The following is a 13,365-nucleotide window of genomic DNA, read 5'->3' as shown; positions in this document are numbered from 1 at the left end:
ATGGTTTATTCTATATTTATATATGTTTATATTATATTAATTTGAATTGAATTTTGAGTCACATCTTTATTTAAATAATTGAGGTAGCCTTCTGGTTTGATTGCCATTTGATGCATTTCAACCCAGTTGGCTAATGCTTTGCTTATTTTAAATGGTTCACAAATGGTTTATGATTTGTATATGTATTATAATGTATTACTTAATTAAATTGAATTTTGTGACTTTTGATATATTAGGTTAGGTCTAAAGTGCCGTGTGGTTCCTGGCTTTAGAATAGGACTGCTCAATATCTTACTCATGGATTTCGTGAAAGGCGGCTAAGGGAACGGTTGAAGAACTTCGGAATCTTCATGTGACTGATGGACTCGCGACAGGTCGCTATTTGAGTCTCAATTCCATCATTTAGCTGAACGTAGCCTTCGAGTCCTTTGGTGGCTGTTGACTCTGTCCACCCCGTGAGGGATTAAGACGTGGTTTGTATGTTTATCCAAGGTCAACACACTTAAATCTAGATTTATCTTATATGTAGATAAATATACACATCCTGCTTACTTTCTACGCAATAGGAAGCATGCTGTCACACTCTTACACTATCGTTTTCACGAAATAAGAAAGTGGTGGCATACTCGCCCGTGTCAAAACGTCATAACTCCTAAATACAACAATCTGAATTAAACTTTATTCTGTTCACGTTAATAATCAAAAGTGATTGTTAATTTAGATAGATTTATTATATTAAAGTTTTTCACTTTACCCAGTGAATGGAAACTCACACATGCATGTTACATGCGTGCAGATTTTTCACGTGCGAAATTCAATTTTAAATTTAAGATTATAAAGCTGATTTCAGTAGAGCAGTTATTTAAAATTCCGAACGCATGGACCTCTAAATTTGTAATTCCATAGCGTATTAACTCATGACTTATTGCAAAAGAATTCGAACTTAATGACTCATATTAATAAGAGTCCAAATTAGTTGATTAGCTCTTACTACTTATGACATAATTATAATTTATTTATTGCGACATTGGGTTGTTGAGTTCTGCGTTCAGTTTGGCGGCAAATTTAGTCGAAGCAAGTTCTATTTTTAAATGTTTTTTACTTTTTAAAGTTAAGGACAGTGGTTATTTTTTTAAATTAAAAAGTGATTGTGATTTTTGTGGCCATATTTTTAAAATGGATACTAAATTGTATATACTCTGTTTCCTGTTTTCGTTAGGTAAGTTTTAATAATCGATTAATATGATTCGTTTAATTCGAATTTGTTAGATAAGAATGTTGGGTAAGCGCTTGATCTGTATAAATTTAACTTTTTCTAGTTTTATTAACTTCTACATTCGGCTCTCACATTATAAATAAATAAATAAATACGGGACAAATTACACTGATTGAGTTAGCCTCGAAGTAAGTTCGAAACTTGTGTTACGAGATACTAACTCAACGATACTATATTTTATAATAAATACTTATATAGATAAACATCCAAGACCCAGGCCAATCAGAAAAAGTTCTTTTCTCATCATGCCCTGGCCGGGATTCGAACCCGGGACCTCCGATGTCACAGACAAGCATACTACCGCTGAGCCACAGAGGCCGTCAACATTAAAAAGACAGTCATCACAAAATAATTTGCAGATATTACTCGTATATTCAAGGACTAGGTATCATGGAGTGTTTATAGGTACTTTTTTTTTATTTCTTCCGGTTTTTATTAAGTAAGAGTAAATTTATTTGACTTATGCGTACTATTATTATAATATTTGCATGCGATAATTAATAGCTGATCAAGAGGAAATATGTTTTATGTTACAACTTTTGGAAGCCCTTATCAAAAGCAAATTAAAAAAAAGATTCTATTCTATATGAGCCCGCTAGCTTTATTTTTTTTAAATAAACTAAAGCTATTGAACACAAGGACTTGTTGGCAAATACGGAACCACGCAATGACGAGTGAGCCGTTCACTTCTATAATAAAACTAAATCAATCAATAAATATTATAAAACAATAGATAACCTTTTTTGTCGTACACTGAAAATATTAAAGAAACACTAATTACTTTGACCAAAATTATGTACTTAAATACATACGTACAATCACGTCTACATCACCTGTTGGTTGGACAGAGCTGAACAGTCTCGAAAAGAATGACGGCCACGTTCAGCTGTTTGGATTTTCATACAATAAAAATCGCAAATATTATTATATTTTCCCTTTGTCGCCTTTTACGACATCCATTGGAAAGATATGAATTGCTCTTTTTCTTAAGTGCCGGGCACCACACGTCACTTGAAATATACACACAAAAATTATATATTTTGTTGATATTTATTATAATCATAAAATATAATTTAATATATTAATAACTTACTCGAGCGAGCCTCCTTCCCGTAGGACTATAAAGAAATATAAAGCAGCCTAAAAACTAATTATAATTTTCAACACTTTTCATCAAAATCTCTTCGGTAATTTAAGCAAAAAACATATACATAGGTTTATGTATTTACAAATCCTTCTAAACTTTCACATTTACGATATTAATAGCTATTGCCCGCAACTTCGTTCGCCTTAAATCTTTATAAATTTAAACATATTATGTTACTTCAATGTCTTAGCTATACCTATAACTGAAAAGATTCATGAAAATCCATAGTTTTTGCGTGCAATAGTAACAAACACACACACATCCTTACAAACAGTTGTGTAGTTTTAAAGATCTAAGCATACATACAGACAGATATAGGGACAAACGCGGGAAGCGACTTTGCTTTATACTATGTAGTGATAGCAAAATAGGATATATAGTTAGATTAAGTGTAATTTTATTTTATAGGGTTAGAACTCAATTCGTCTTTTTTATTTATTTAAACTTTATAGTTCAAAACCATTTAACATTATCTACTGATGCCGTGTGGCTCCCGGCACCAATAGGAAAATGAATAGGACCACTCCATCTCTTACCCATGTATGTAGTAAAAGGCGACTAAAGGCTAGGCTTATAAACTTGGGATTCTTCTTTTAGGCGACAGGCTAGCAACCTGTCACTATTTGAATCTCAATTCTATCATTAAGCCAAACAGCTGAACGTGGCCTATCAGTCTTTTTAAGACTGTTGGCTCTGTCTATCTTTTTAAGTTATCTTTATAATGATATGACGCATTTAAAAATCCTTCACAGGTATATTCCAATGATGAAAGAAACTTACGTTTTTTTGCAAATAAAAAGTCTAATAATGACATGTCAGGGCTAGTATTACGAAAAAACTTCTCGTAATGGTAATTAGTAACATTTTGGAGGTCTCATCACGTTGACTTCAAGAGTCAACGTTATATTTATTTATTTAAAAACGTTCAATTGAAAAATATTTATTTATTGGAATCTCAATTCTTTCATAAAGCCATACAGCTGAACGTGGCCTTTCAGTCTTTTCAAGATTGTTGGCTCTGTCTACCCCGATAGAGATATAGACTTGACTGTATGTATGTATGTAAAACTAAAACGTTTCATTGAATATTTATTTATTTGAATCTCAATTCTTTCATAAAGCCATACAGCTGAACGTGGCCTTTCAGTCTTATCAAGATTGTTGGCTCTGTCTACCCCGATAGAGATATAGACTTGACTGTACCTATGTATATATGTATTTAAAACTTTCCCTTTTCACCTGGCGTTCCTCCCGGTAACATCATCACCCCTCTGGAGACGAACCCGGGGGGCCTTTGGCCATGATCTTGCTTTGAGTCACTGAGTCAGTCAGGTTTTACACGAAGCGACTCCCGTCTGACCTCCGCAATCTTTGCAGGGGAACATAACCCATATTGAATCCTGGTAAAGCTGCAGTAGATAAATGAATCTGTTCCCTTAGTCGCCTTCGTCCCTTTTACGACATAGGTACATGGAAAATAGATGGAATGATGGAATGGCACCAATACAAAAAAGAATAGGACCACTCCATCTCTTTCCCATGGATGTAGTAAAAGGCGACTAAGGCATAGGCGTACAAACTTGGGATTCTTTTCTAGGCGACGGGCTAGCAACCTGTCACTATTTGAATCTCAATTCTATTATTAAGCCAAATAGCTGAACGTGGTCATTCAGTCTATAGGATATAGACGTGACCATATGTATGTATGTCTTATTCTAAATTGCCAAGAACAACACGGCATAAACAAGTCTTTAACTCAAATGATATAATAAATTACCCCATTAAATATATAACAAGCGTCATAATAGGTATATTATAGCGTTAAAATGAACATAGTATTTTCACTTTTTAACAAGAGAAAATAAGCCTGTATTATTGATATCATTTTCTAACCCCCAGCAGAAAAGAGGTGTGCCATGGTTTAAGGATTTTTCATGCGTCGAGCAGTATGTCTGACATTTATTTTAAATATTTTCGATTAATCTAACGGATATAAAACGAGGTGAGGTATTATCCTCACCTCTCCGGAGAAAAGAGGAAAGATTGTAGAAATTATTTATTGTGCTTAAAAAATTCGGTAGGTCATGATGTTAAGTACCTACCTACCTACGTGAAACTTTATAATACTTACGTATGTAATCAATCGGTGTAATCTGTCCAGTATATATTGATTATTTAGCATGGACAGTTGAAAAACACACATACATATATATTCACGTCTATATCCCTTGCGGGGTAGACAGAGCCAACAGTCTTGAAAAACTTCAAGGCAAAAGTTCAGCTGTTAAAGAGCTGTCAGATAAAATCATCGTTATATCGTTATTATAAGTTATCTTTTGTACTAGCTGTGCCCGCGACTTCGTCCGCGTGGAATAGTTATTGGGCATCATTGAAGCCCTCAAGGATGAATTATTGCCCCCGTTTTTTCACATTTTCCATTATTTCTTCGCTTCTCATAGTTGCAGCGTGATGTTATATAGCTTAAAGCCTTCCTCGATAAATGGTCTATTCAACGCAAAAATAATTAATCAATTCGAACCACTAAGTTCCTGAGATTAGCGCGTTCAAACAAACAAACAAACTCTTCAGCTTTATAATATTAGTATAGATTTTTTTATTTTTTTTTTTTTACACGCGCCTGCGCAAACCTTAAGATACTCGTAATTACACAACATGTGGCACACGTGTCCGCCTGTCGCAATCGGGTTATTGGGGTCGCCGGTTCATGGCGTTTTCGTAAACTGCGCGACAAACAGCACAGGTTTTTATTTTATATATGTACTAGCTGTGCCTGCAACTTCGTTTTTGTCACTTTTATCCATTATTTCTTTGCTCCTTATAGTTGCAGCGTCATGTTATACAGCCTAAAGCTTCCTCTATAAATGGTCTATTCAACGCAAAAAGAATGTTTCACATCGAACCAGTAGTTTCTGAGATTATCGCGTTCAAACAAACGAACTCTTCAGATTTATAATATTAGTATAGATGTACGAGTATATCTTAAAAACATGAAGAAGAAAATACAAACTTTGCCAAATCATATTGCAATGGGGTTTTAGGGAATTTAGTTATATTCCATTCATTGATATAATCACGTCTATATCCCTTACGGGTATGACACAGCGAGCAATCTTGAAAGACTGACAGAACACGTTCATCTGTCGGGCATGATAGAATTGAGATTCAAAAAGAGATAGGTTGCTAGCCCGTCGCCTTAAAGAAGAATCCCAAGTTTGTAAGCCTATCCCTTAGTCGCCTTTACAACATCCATGGGAAAGAGATGGAGTGGTCCAATTCTTTTCGTATTGGTGCCGGGAACCACACGGTACTATTTTATGAGATACATATTAATAAACATTTTCAATAATTTCCAGTGTCATGCGCCCGAAGGAGCGTCATCATTCCGGAGGAACTTCCATCACTCCTATCAGTCGCGTACTCCAACATACCTCCCATCAAAAAAGGTGAGTTCTCTTTATATAACACTAACTTTTACCCGTGCCGTGTGGTTCCCGGCACCAATAGTAAAAATACCTATTCCTTTTTCTATTGGTGCCGGGAACCACACGGACACAATCATATTTTTTTCCCCATGGATGTTGTAAAAAGCGACCATATCCCTTGGTTTGCTTATAAACTTGCGATTTTTCTTTTAGACGATGGGCTAGCAACCTGTTACTATTTGAATCTCAATTCTATCATTAAACTGAATATGACCTTGCAGTATTTTTAAAACTGTTGACTTGAATAATATGTACATGCATACATTTAATCACATCTTCATCCCCTGCGGGGTAGACAGAGTCAACAGTCATCAAAAGGCTGAAGGGCCTCGTTTAGCTGTTTGGTTTAATGATAGAATTGAGATTCAAATTGGTTGACTTGGTTAAGATGACAAAATCAGCAAATTGAGACTTTTATAATGCGTCGTGTAGACGAATCACTGCATTGATTCTTTTCAAAAAATATATGTAATATTTACTAACTAATTTTTCACTTTGAACCAGTAGTTCCTGAGATTAGCGCGTTCAAGCAAACAAACAAACAAACTCTTCAGCCTTATAATATTAGTATAGATATGTATAATGTAATAACCTATCTTTCCTTTAAATTTTGTCACGCCATGCGCTATCTGTGGTAACAGGTGTTGTTGACAGATGGCGTTGAAGTCGACAATGTCAATGTGCGCTTGCGTTTCTAAATTTCATTTAGCTGATGTAAGACCGCTAATCTGTTCTGATAAAGACGCGATATAAGATATGTACGAATGAATGTTTCAGGCACCGACTCCCGCATCGGTTTTGGTTACGCGTTCGGGAACCACGCTGACTTCCAGGTGCTTTTGGAACTGGGGCCACAGACAAACACACAAAACTTAAGTGAGTATGTTAATGCCTTTTACAGACTCTGTGGCGCGGCGGTAGTTCGCTTGTCTGTGACACCGGAGGTACCGGGTTCGAATCCCGGCCAGGGCATGATGAGAAACGAACTTTCTCTGATTGGCTTTGGTATTTATTATAAAATACAGTATCGTTGAGTTATAGAGCGATACGGGATAGATTACACTGATTGAGTTAGCCTCGAAGTAAGTTCGAGACTTGTGTTACGAGATACTAGCTCAATGATACTGTCTCTTTTCTTTTGGCTTTAGTCCCGGTTGCATCCTCACCTCTCTGGAGAGGTGCCCGGGGTATACCTGTGACCATGGATCCTGGATTGGGGGAGTCAGGTTTTTACACGAAGCGACTCCCATCTGACCTCCGCAACCTTTGCAGGTAAACTTAACCCGTATTGGATCCAAGGTTACACATCCAGTTGCCTGAATGTGCAGGTTTCCTCACGATGTTTTCCCTCACCGTAAGGGCACCGATTAGTACATCCATACATACATAAATCACGCCTATTTCCCGGAGGTTTAGGCAGAGACCACATCTTTCCACTTGCCACGATCCCAAATTTCAAAAATTCAAATTCAAAAACTTTATTGTAAAACATAGGTAAGTAGTACAGATCTGTTACATGTGTTTATAGTATCACTATGTTTTATCCTGGAGAGGATGTACAATAGTTAATTATCACTCACAAAATATCGTTAACATTTATGTTTGATCATGCATTAAAACAAATAGAAGAAAATTATAAATTGGCACATTAGGTATATTATTAATTGTCATTTAAAAAATCATTTATCGTGTAATAGCATTTATCTAATAAAAATAATTTTAATGTCTTCTTAAGGTTAAAAAAATTGAGATCCTTGAAACTCTCTGGCAATTTATTATATATAACAGGGGCCATACCAAATATACTTTTCCTTAACAACGCCGTATTGTGGCCGCCCACTACCAACTTGTGTACATATTGTGGTCTAACATGCTCTGCCCTCCTTCTTGTATCCCTTATTTTCTGCATACTTCTTTCGCTTCATCCACATTCATAACTCTTTTCATGCAAGCTCGTCGGTTTCGGGTACTCTTGACCAGACCTTTACCGGTTATTACTCAAAGTAATTTAGCATATCTTCGATAGAATGGCCGTCAAAGAAGTAATTAAAAGATTATTCTTTAATTTGCAGCGGGTTCAGGTTTTGGCACCAGCAATGCCAAACGTCAGGCGCCTCCGTTGCAGCCACTCAAACTGAACAAGAGCAGAGAGAAGGTATACACACATTAACTTTATACATACATACACATACATACATAAATCACGCCTCTTTCCCGGAGGGGTAGGCAGAGACTACCTCTTTCCATTAACTTTATATTTACATACATACATATCACAATTCACAATCACGTCTATATCCCTTGTGGGGTTGACATAGCCTACAGCCTTGAAAAGACTGATGGACTGCAGAGACTACCTACATTTTGCCGTATGCTACCGTGTTTATTTCGGTGTGCAATAAAGATATTTCAAACAAACATAAAAACACGGCTTCTGTGGCGCACCAGTATTACGCTTGTCTGTGACACCGGAGGTCCCGGATTCGAATCCCGGTCAGGGCATAATGTAAAAAGAACTTTTTCTGATTGGCCTGGGTCTTGGATATTACATTAAAACACAAACATACATACCATCACGCCCGTTTCCCATTGGGGTAGGCAGAGACTATGGAATTCCACTTGCCGCGATCCAAACATACAAACGACCTGATGATTTCCAGTACCTTCAAACGGACGCCGGGAAATACCTTCAGAGCTGGGCCCAGAAGATGAAGCATCCCCACAAGACCACCAAACCTCGCCCGGGGGAGGTGCCCAACCTGGAGGACTCCGTGGTCGAGCTGGTGAAGAATTCCAAGGGCGAGTTCGAGATCCATCAACCAAAGCCCGGACATTTACCGCAGAATGTTCTGGACGATTTGAAAAGGTAAGTTGTTTAGAGTTAAGTGCCATTTCTGATTTCTCATAACAGGTCTCGTATGGTCATGTCATGTGGGTTAACTACTAAGCCCATTATGAAGGGTTGTAGCGGGAGCGATGGTTCGGCTCGACCGCCACCAAAGGGAAGATCTTCCGCCAGGCTGGTGTGACGCCTGGGGAACCGCGCGACAGACGACGTTGTGTCGGATGTTGTATATATAGCTCCAATCCATGAAATCTCCGAAATCGCGATTTAGATTCTTCGCTGCTATTGGTAGAGCGCGTCAATTTCTTCGTGATGATTGACAGTTGTTGTGTGATTTGATGTTGTTGATGAGTGGCGTAGAGATGTCGCCACAGAGTCTATATCCCTTGCGGGGTAGCCACAGCCAACATAAACTGATAGGCCACGTTCAGTTGTTACGCTTAATAATACAATTGATTCTAGAGAATCACCTAAAAGAAGAATCTCAAATTTATAATCCTACCTCTTAGTCGTCTTTTATGAGATCCATGGGAAAGAGATGGAGTGGTTCAATTTTTTTCTACTGGTGCCGGGAACCACACGGCACTTATGTAATAATATATTGTTTTTTTTTTTCTCTAATGAATTTATTTTCTTTCAGGTTATACGGCATAAAGAAACAAGAAGCCATACAGTTAGGAGAACAGAAGAGAACGGCGGAAGAAGTAAAGAAGATCACAGAAGATCTATCGAATGTTGATCTGGATTAAGGGATTTTTAATAAAGAGGGGTAGAATGAAAAAGGTTTTTATTTTACAGAATCTCCTTAATAATTAAAACTCAGGACAACTCCACCTGATCCCCATAGATGTCGTAAAAGGCAGTTAAGGGACAGTCTTATAAAAAACATAACATTTTATTTTTTGTTGTTTATTTTTTTTTAAAACATATAATCACGCCTACCCCTCCGGCAAAGAGGTGTGATTACATTATATCTGTATGTATCTATACATATATTATAAAGCTGAAGAGCTTGTTTGTTTGTTTATTTGAACGCGCTAATCTCAGGAACTACTGGTTCGTATCGAAAAATTCTTTTTTGCGTTGAATAGACCATTTATCGAGGAAGGCTTTAAGTTATATAACATCACGCTGCAACTATAAGGAGCAAAGAAATAATGGAATATGTGAAAAAATGGGGAAAATTATTCCTCCTTGAGGACTTCAAAGATGCCGAAAATAAATATTCCACGCGGATGAAGTCGCGGGCACAGCTAGTTGTATGAAATGTTCCAGTCAACGAATGCTCACTAAATATTAACTCATAGCAAAGATGTATATTAGCCAAATTGGTATAAATTTAAAGATTTGCCTCAATTTCGTATCTTAATTTAACGTAATTCTCAGTTCATCAATTCTTCTACCTCCGACTTTAGTCCTGGTTACATCCTCACCACTCTGGAGAGGAGCCCGGGTATGCCTTTGACCATGGACCCTGGATTGGGTGAGTCAGGTTTTTACACGAAGCGACTAACAATTTAAACATACATACATATGGTCACGTCTATATCCCTTGCGGGGTAGACAGAGCCAACAGTCTTGAAAAGACTGAATGGCCACGTTCAGCTATATGGCTAAATGATAGAATAGAATTGAGATTCAAATAGTGACAGGTTGCTAGCCCATCGCCTAAAAAGAATCCCAAGTTTGGAAGCATATCCCTTAGTCGCCTTTTACGACATCCAAGGGATGGAGATGGAGTGGTTCTATTGTTTTTTTGTATTGGTGCCAGGAACCACACGGCACTAACAATTTAAACTTGTATCGTATCATGGTTACACATCCAGTTGCCTGAATGTGCAGATGTCTATTCGCTTATTTATTCGCTCCTTATAGTTGCAGCGTGATGTTATATAGCCTATAGCCTTCCTCAATAAATGGTGTATTTAACACAAAAAGAATTTTTCAATTCGAACCAAGTATTTCCTGAGATTAGCGCGTTCAAACAAACAAACTCTTCAGCTTTATAATATTAGTATAGATAATCAATGGCTTGGTTATACATCATGAAAGTTAATATAGACAAATAGACAGACGTACAAACGGATTTTATTTATATATATGCCTTGTTAAATCCGTACAAAACAACGTATTGGCATTTAAACGTAGGACGACGGTGCGACCGATTTATTAAGAGATCAATGTTTGGTACAAGTCATAAGTCGTGTGGTCCCCGGCACCAATACAAAAAAGAATAGGACCACTCCATCTCTTTGCCATGGATGTCGTAAAAGGCGACTAAGGGATACGCTTACAAACTTGGGATTCTTTTTTAGGCGATGGACTAGCAACCTGTCACTAGTTGAATTTCAATTCTATCGTTAAGCCAAATAGCTGAACGTGGCCATTTAGATTTTTCAAGTCTGTTAGCTCTGTCTACCCCGCAAGGGTTATAGACGTGAACATATGTATGTATGTACAAGTCATAAGATGAAATACAAACATACACAAAACACGACTCTTTCCCGGAGGGGTAGGCAGAGATTACATACACCACTTACTGGATACTTCTTTCGCTTCGTCTACATTCGTAATTCTCTTTATCAAGATCGTCGGTTTCGGGTACTCTTGACCTGACCCTTAGCTAGAACGTCTCCGATTTGATCAAGGTACGTTCGTCTAGGACTTCCCACTCCAACAGTCTCATTAACACTCCCTTTGTATATCTACTTAGTCAAATACCTACTTAAGTGCTTAGTAAGGTACTTGTTGAAAATTTTATGATTTCTGCCGTAATTTTTACAAGGTTCCGTGTGGTTCCCTGCACCATTAAAAAAAAGAATAGAATCACTTAATCTCGTTCCCATGGATGTCGTGAAAGACGACTGAGGTATAGGCTTATAAACTTGAGATTTTCCCTATCGGCTAGAAACCTGTCACTATCATTAAGCCAAACAGCTGAACGTGGCCTATCCGTCTTTCAAGACTGTTGACTTTGCCTATCTCGCATAAAGACGCGATTACATATATGTTTGTTTGTTTTTACAAAGGGCCATTGCGTATGTATGATAAATATGAATAAATCATCACTAAGAATTTATCACTACAAATAGAACAGAAGGAATAGTTCATCTGTTAATTAAATCGTTTCTAAAGTTATCACGTCACAAACATACCTACATAAAACTCGCAAAATCGCTATCGCTTATAAATCAGACCCGCTCTCCTCATTCACAATAGTTTTATTTTAAACCGAGAATCGAACCTACACTAAGCAGCTTATGCTTAATAGACATATCGCGTTGTGACGGCATCCAAGTCTTATACAGGATGCTCCGGCGGCCGTATACAGAGTGTCTTAATCTCTCATTTAAAAATAGAACATGATTTCGTTTGGAAACGCGTGTACTTTCTTCGTTATTTTTTTTTTTAATTATCCTAGCTTTTGTTCGCGACTGATTTCCCTTAGAAATTTTAAGAAATCTTTCAGACACTTTACTAAAGAAACTTCATGCTAAGTTTTAATAAGCTTTTATTAGAATTGTACTTTCTACGTGTGTGTCAAATTTCATACATACTTACATACATATGATCATTACATATGTATGTAAGTATGCATTCCCTTGCAGGGTAGACAAAGCCAACGGTCTTGAAAACACTGTTAGGCCACGTTCAGCTGTTTGGCTCAATGATAGAATTGATAATGAAATAGTGACAGGTTGACCAAAATGCCCAATCGACTAAAAAATTGCTGAAAAATTATATTTGTTGTATGCGCAAGTTTTATAATTACTTTACTCCCTTAGTCGCTTTTTACGCCATCTATGGTTAAGATCGTATCCTAAATTGCCGGGCACCACACGGCACATCAGTTTGTTTTCACCTCATTGTTTTTGTTATTTTCTCAATATTAATGACGACGCTCAATTGCTCACTCTTTATTCAGTATAACTATAAAACTTCACTGCGATTTAAAGTTATAGCTAATTTATTAAAAAAAATCAATACAATTCAATATTTTATTGGTAAGTTGTGTAGGCGACAATGTTTTATTTATCAAAGATTTGCACGCGAATCAAGCCTCGGGCGCATTGATCGTAATTTTAATAATTTTATTATTATTTTCGCTTTCAATTCTTTAATGAATTATGTAATGGAACTGTTGGATTGTTTACTCATACATACAGTCACGTCTATATCCCTCGTGGGGTAGACAGAGCCAACAGTCTTGAAAAGACTGATCGGCCACGTTCAACTATTTGGCTTTAAGATGGAAGTGACTACAATATTTATATTTGTATTGAATACTTTACTCAACTCCGAATAATAGAGGCGTTATGTTTTAAAGTCAATTTATATATAAATGATGTGAGATGTCATTCTATACGGACTTAAGAAAAGAAAGACTAATATTTTTACTTGGATGTCTAAAGAGGCGACTAAAGTGATATTTAGATTTAAGATCTATTTATGAATTCACGTTGTTTAGGAAGGAAGCTTATACCTACTAAGTGCATGAGCGCTTATTCTCTTAGTCGCATTTAACGACATCCATGAGTACTATATAAAGGGTAGATATATATCGGTTTTGTTCTCGTCACAGAAATTTAAACAA

At 36.8% G+C, this 13,365-nt stretch overlaps 1 protein-coding gene across 1 annotated transcript; it reads left to right on the top strand.

Annotated features, from left to right (window-relative positions):
* The first annotated feature begins 1,074 nt into the window (after positions 1-1,074).
* Positions 1,075-9,538, top strand: LOC106142091 (uncharacterized). The gene is made up of 6 exons (XM_013343718.2): positions 1,075-1,219; positions 5,798-5,887; positions 6,704-6,802; positions 7,999-8,081; positions 8,587-8,792; positions 9,412-9,538. Exons 1-6 carry the CDS (start codon positions 1,177-1,179, stop codon positions 9,518-9,520), a joined length of 630 nt encoding a protein of 209 aa, XP_013199172.2. The 5' UTR covers positions 1,075-1,176; the 3' UTR covers positions 9,521-9,538.
* Positions 9,539-13,365: the final 3,827 nt, after the last annotated feature.

This window comes from Amyelois transitella, chromosome 30 (genome assembly GCF_032362555.1).
Source record: "Amyelois transitella isolate CPQ chromosome 30, ilAmyTran1.1, whole genome shotgun sequence".
NCBI classification, from domain to species: Eukaryota; Metazoa; Arthropoda; class Insecta; order Lepidoptera; family Pyralidae; genus Amyelois; species Amyelois transitella.
Note: the sequence above shows the minus strand (reverse complement) of the source record. Positions and strands in the feature narration are given on the sequence as shown.

Bases quoted from the DNA above. Each gene is read 5' to 3' on its own strand.
- LOC106142091 (XM_013343718.2), top strand. From the start codon at position 1,177: ATGGATACTAAATTGTATATACTCTGTTTCCTGTTTTCGTTAG. The intron at 6,803-7,998 runs GTGAGTATGTTA...TTTAATTTGCAG, and splicing joins GACAAACACACAAAACTTAA to CGGGTTCAGGTTTTGGCACC. The intron at 8,793-9,411 runs GTAAGTTGTTTA...ATTTTCTTTCAG, and splicing joins GTTCTGGACGATTTGAAAAG to GTTATACGGCATAAAGAAAC.